This window comes from Rhagoletis pomonella, unplaced genomic scaffold (assembly GCF_013731165.1).
Source record: "Rhagoletis pomonella isolate Grant_MI unplaced genomic scaffold, Rhpom_1.0 Rhpom_scaffold_00174, whole genome shotgun sequence".
NCBI lineage: Eukaryota > Metazoa > Arthropoda > Insecta > Diptera > Tephritidae > Rhagoletis > Rhagoletis pomonella.
Genome location: NW_023458728.1, coordinates 5,129 through 10,531, shown reverse-complemented (window position 1 = coordinate 10,531; position 5,403 = coordinate 5,129). Strand labels below are relative to the sequence as shown.

The 5,403-nt window shown below is 32.9% G+C and overlaps 2 protein-coding genes across 2 annotated transcripts in view; one reads left to right on the top strand and one right to left on the bottom strand.

Moving 5' to 3' along the window:
* Positions 1-638: 638 nt before the first annotated feature.
* LOC118750223 lies at positions 639-1,997 on the top strand. The gene is made up of 4 exons (XM_036484949.1): positions 639-722; positions 793-1,008; positions 1,669-1,710; positions 1,777-1,997. Exons 1-4 carry the CDS (start codon positions 639-641, stop codon positions 1,909-1,911), a joined length of 477 nt encoding a protein of 158 aa, XP_036340842.1. The 3' UTR covers positions 1,912-1,997.
* Positions 1,998-3,685: 1,688 nt separating this feature from the next.
* LOC118750226 (putative nuclease HARBI1) overlaps positions 3,686-5,403 on the bottom strand; it is a 5,052-nt gene continuing 3,334 nt past the window's right edge. The window contains exon 5 of the mRNA XM_036484952.1: positions 3,686-4,055. Coding sequence (XP_036340845.1) covers positions 3,856-4,055 — 200 coding nt within the window. The 3' untranslated portion in view covers positions 3,686-3,855. The remainder of the gene's footprint in view (positions 4,056-5,403) is intronic.

Genomic DNA, 5,403 nt, shown 5'->3' with positions numbered 1-5,403 from the left:
ATAAACAATCGTGGTACAAAGCTCAATAAAAATATTAAAAATAAAAAGTAATCTTTAGTTTTCAAATTCATTTTTAACATATTGGGTACGGTTGAGTTATTTGTGCAACGACTTTGGGTTGCTGTGCCCAAACGTGTGAGACGAACCAAAAAACGTTTACACACGCTTATAGACAAGAGTATACACTTTATTTAAGCAAAAGGTTTACCATAGCTGTGCATTAATTTATCTATAATTTAGGTTTGAAATATGGTATTTTTGCAATCAGCTCCCAAGGTGTCTTTTCATAAAGTGCGGTCCATCCTCTTTTTTTTAAGGGAGGTTTGGAGGGCCACGCCAACTCCCCCTCCGCTCTCTACCCCAAAATCGTTGTACAAATAACTTAACATTTCCCCCGGGACTTTTGTTTAATTTTGTTTGAGCTTCCTGTGCACATTAATTTACCTTTTATTTTATTGATCATTCATAAATATGCTGCAATGCTTTATATACTACATATTTGTTAACTATGTATTTCATTACCTTGCAAACAGGTCTGGCGCGACTTAAAAAGCCGTACAAGCGTACGTGTACGTGACCGGAAGAGGCAGCAGGCTCTAACAGGCAACAGGCCCATCGACCAGCCGCCTTTAACGGAGATGGAGAGGCGGGTAATTGATCTGATTGGGATCAACTACATCGAGGGTCACGAAGCGGTTCCTGACAATGTGCCATTGGAAGAGGTGAGCTTATAGTTATACAATTATTTCTATTATTATTTAATACTTTTTTAATTTACTTTTAAACTATTAGGATCTTCAATTGGTCATGGAGGATGGGGAGGATATTGTCTTCCATGCGGTGACGCCGGCGTCAGTGTTTGGAGAAGACAGCGAGGTGCAGGTCAGCACACCTAAAACTCCTGCGCAAACACCGCGTAGGGCTTTGAAGAGGAAGCGGACGGAGGAAGAGAGCGATGTCCAGAAAAAATTTCTGGAAGTCGCTGAGAAGCAAGCAGATGCCATGAAGGTGAGAAATCAAGTTTACAGAAATAAAAAATAAAAATTTCAACTTATGGCATTTGACCATAATTTCATATGTAAAACTTTTCGCTGAACCCGAATATTAAGGCAAAATAATACAAGAATGTAAACAGATTTAACATATAGCCAAATTTTTTTTTTTTGAGATCTGAAAAAAGTTCTTATACGTTTTTGCAATCTGAAATGTCTTTAAATTTAGTAAAGTCTATAAATTTGCGATTGTCTTTAATATTACCTAAATCTAAAAGAGATTGCAGATTGACTATATCCAAAAAAAAATGCAATAACTTGAGAGAACTTTTTTCAGATCTCAAAAAACCTAAATTTGGCTATATTTCAAAAATTGTTATACATTCTTATATTATTTTGCCTTTATATTTGGGTTCAGCGTAAAGTCTTACATATGAAACTATGGTCAAATGCCACATGTCGGATTAGTTGTCGACTTGTATTAGGTACTAGGTCCTATCGCGAATTTAACGTGAACAAATATTCCCAAAAATTATAAAGCAGAACAAAAACAATTTTTCCCAATTTGTTTTTGTTTTGCATGTTAAATAATGGGCACAATTTATTCACATGAAATCGGCGATAGGGCTGATTATATTTTAAAAACATCGTGTTAATATATACTTTTTATCAATAGATGCTGGCTGAAAACTCTTCCAGACAAACGGATGTTTTGAAGGTGAGAAGTAATTATTATTAGATATGTTTTACATAAATCGTAATAATATATACTTTTTGTCAATAGATGCTGGCTGAAAATACCGCAAGGCAGACGGAGGCGACGCTTGCAATGGCGCAGTCTATGACCGTCCTTAGCGAAGGTATGAAAGCCTGTGCCGAGGGTTTTAACCGACTCGCGAGTACTCTCGGCAACTCATAAATAATATTAATAGTTTAGGTTTTAAGAAATGTAAATATTAGTTTTAAGTTAAGTTTTACTTAACACTTTACAGCAAAAGTCTGCATACACCATTCATTTTTTAAATATTCTCAATATTTTGGAAGCTTAAATTCGTTTATTTTTTTATTATAAAAATATGGATCATACTTAAAACAAAATCATACAAAGCAAAGTTTCAAGTTTTATACAAAATTAAGGAAAATTCAACGATTTTTAATCAACAGTTAAATTTTAGTATAATATTATTGGTATTAAAAAGTTGAAAGTGTCGATTAATAATCGTAGAATTTTCCTTAATTTTGTTAATTAATTTTAATTTTAATTAATTTTTAATCGCATTTTATAAAATAACTTCAAGTACGCAGTTTTATAGCGCATTAAATTAAAAATCAACGCGATTTCGTAGCAACCTCATTTTTACACATTATTATACTAAAATTTAAGTGTTGATTAAAAATCGTTGAATCTTCCTTAATTTTGTATAAACCTTGAAACTTTGCTTTGTATGATTTTGTTTTAAGTATGATCCATATTTTTATAATAAAAAAAATAAACGAATTTAAGCTTCCAAAATATTGAGAATATTTAAAAAATGAATGGTGTATGCAGACTTTTGCTGTAAAGTTTACATATCATACAAGTTATTTTATAGTTTTTCTTTTAATTTTCAAAATGAATTACTTATTTTTTCCTTTTATGTTTTAAATTATTTATTTTGTACCTTGTTTTGTACCTGACTGGAATATGTACCTTTAGTTTAAAAAATATGTATTTTATGAAATAAATTGGAAATGTTTTTGTTATGAATATGACATAGTTGTTATGAAAATTAAATTTATTTACCTTAATTACACATTCGCCTTTTAAATTAAAATTTTGAACATTTCGTTGCATTTAATACTTTTTTCTATTCATTTATTTTCTAAAAGCCGAACTTAAGTGAAATACTATAAACTACACATAAAAACTATTATTCAATTTAAACTGTTATTTAATTTAAACTAGTTTTCAACTTAAAACTAAATTCTTCTAAAAAGCACTTTGAAGCTATTATATTTTTTATCAAAGAACAGTAGGTGGTCTGTCAATAACGACCGAAGACAAAACACTGTATGTAAAAAAATGTATGAAGCTACAACTTTTTCATTAATATCTTATAAAAATTGTGTGTTTTGCAATAACCAATTCCATAATTAATATACCAAAAATACATACACTATTTTGTCTTCGGTCGTTATTGATAGACCACCTACTGTTCTTTGATAAAAAATAAAATAGCTTCGAAGTGCTTTTTAGACTAGGAAGTTATATAAAATTTATAATGTTTTCAAATATATTTTAATTTTTGCTTTATACGGTTATAGTGTATACAGTCACTCACAGAAGTATTCGTATTATAGTTTTTCATAATATTAAAAATATTTTGAATATTGAACTATTTTTGCAAATTTGTATTCAAAACATACCTCATTCTATAAAAAAACCTTAGGAATCAATCTTGTTAACTTTGTACAATGTTCACAGAAATTTATCAAACTTAAAAAAACGTTCATCAAAATTTCAAACTCTTTATTCAGAATCTTTAGAAAATTTTCGAGTATGTAGTTTTGTAGCCCATTCAATTTCAGTAGAGTAAAATTCAAGTTTGATGTCGCTACAAAATACCGTTCATATTTGAGATTTTTTTTTCGAGGGTGTTCAGCATTTTCTTCCATGTAAAAATTGATTTTTTTTTTCATTCGTTAAGAAGACAAAACTAGTGCGAAGATAAACATGTAAATTTAAAATAAAATGGGTATTCATCTAAAAGCATAAATGCCTCGTAACTTGTAAATAAACTGGTTTACGATACAAAATTAATTAAGTTTACGTGGTTACGAGGTGTTTATAATTCTAGATGAAATGCCCAAAAAACAAAAGTATTTAGGAGAAAAAATTTGTAATTAATCGGTCTTGGACACGTTTTCCCATGGAAGATACCGAATTTGAATTATAGTCGGTACCGTCTGCATGTACATGTGTTTCTACTTCTAATATTATATTATTATCGACTTCATTTATTTGCTCGCGCAAACGGATATTATGCAAGGTTGAGCACGCATTTACAACCTTACCAGCAAAACCAGGATCGTAGAGTAACACTCGTTGTTGTGATAAACATCGCCAAGTTCCTTTAAGCACTCCAAATAGTCTCTCTACTGGATTTCGAGCTTTGCATAACGCCTTGTTGTACCGAAACTTAGGAGTACCCTCAGGTTGGTTCGGTAAAGGCGTCATGAGCCATGGCTCTAAGGGGTATCCAGAATCGCCTGAAAGGAACTTAATTTTAAATTATGTACATTTTAAAGTAAATTAAAAAGAATACCAATCAAAAGCATGTTGCGGTTTCCATTGTCAAAAGCTCTCTGCATGACTCGCCGCACTGGACAGGAACTCCAAATGTAAGAGTCATGTCGTGCTCCCGGAAACCTAGCATTGACGTTGAGTATTTTTAAATTTGGGTCACATATCTATAAAAGCATAACAAATACTTATCGCTCGACTTTTATTTAAAATACTTAGCTCACCATTCGAACATTTATCGAGTGATAGCCATGATGGTTCACGTATGCTTCCTCATGAGTTTTAGGACCCAAAATAGAAACATGCGTGCAGTCTACCGCTCCAATAGTTCCTCCAACGAAAGGCGCAGGTGCTGAAGCAAACACTTCCTTGGCAGCTTGACGGTCCACCTGCGTCATAGGGAACTTAACCTCCTCAAAAAATAGTCCACTGTTTATGGCATCAGTTACGCGATGTATACAACGGCTTATAGAGGATTGGCTCATTGATATGCCCCACTGTTCCCCTACAGGCCGTTGGTAGCATCCTGTGGCATAGAAGCGTAGTGTACACAAAACCTTCAAAGATAAAAGATTATTTGGGAAATGTTTAGTTATTTGTACAATGATTTTGTGGTGCGGAGCGGAGGGGGAGAGGGTGTGACACCTAAAACCATACCCGTTAGAAAGAGCAGTCAAAACTCCCCTCTCTGACCCCTCTACAGACTACAGGGGGCCCATTTGAAAATCGGTTCACCCCATTAGCATTTCAACATGGAAGCCACATCGAAACTTACAAAAAAGTCCATAATTAAAACCGGTTTTATTAATAAACTAGTGCTTGGAAATTTGAAATCTTTGTTTTAAATTAAAGTTTAATCCTTGGAATACACGCGTATGTTAAACTATTTAGATTCGAGTCACGCGTTTGGGCATCATTGTACAGATAACTAAACCGTACCCAGGAAATTATTGTATACATACTACATATCCAAAATTGCATGCTCTCATTATTTGAAGATTTACCTGTTTTTCCACCGATATTGAGGTAATCCTTTTACCTTTCAATTGGATTTCCAGCCGCTGGATGAGCTCCATTGCACGGGCCCACACGATATAGCTTCCGGAACTCGGAAGGCGCCAGCTCAAA

What these genes read in the sequence shown, in the direction of transcription:
- LOC118750223 (XM_036484949.1), top strand. Translation starts at nt 639, where the DNA reads ATGGAGAGGCGGGTAATTGATCTGATTGGGATCAACTACATCGAGGGT. An exon ending in ACAATGTGCCATTGGAAGAG is followed by an intron (nt 723 to 792) that starts GTGAGCTTATAG and finishes TTAAACTATTAG; the next exon opens with GATCTTCAATTGGTCATGGA. An exon ending in AGCAAGCAGATGCCATGAAG is followed by an intron (nt 1,009 to 1,668) that starts GTGAGAAATCAA and finishes TTTTATCAATAG; the next exon opens with ATGCTGGCTGAAAACTCTTC.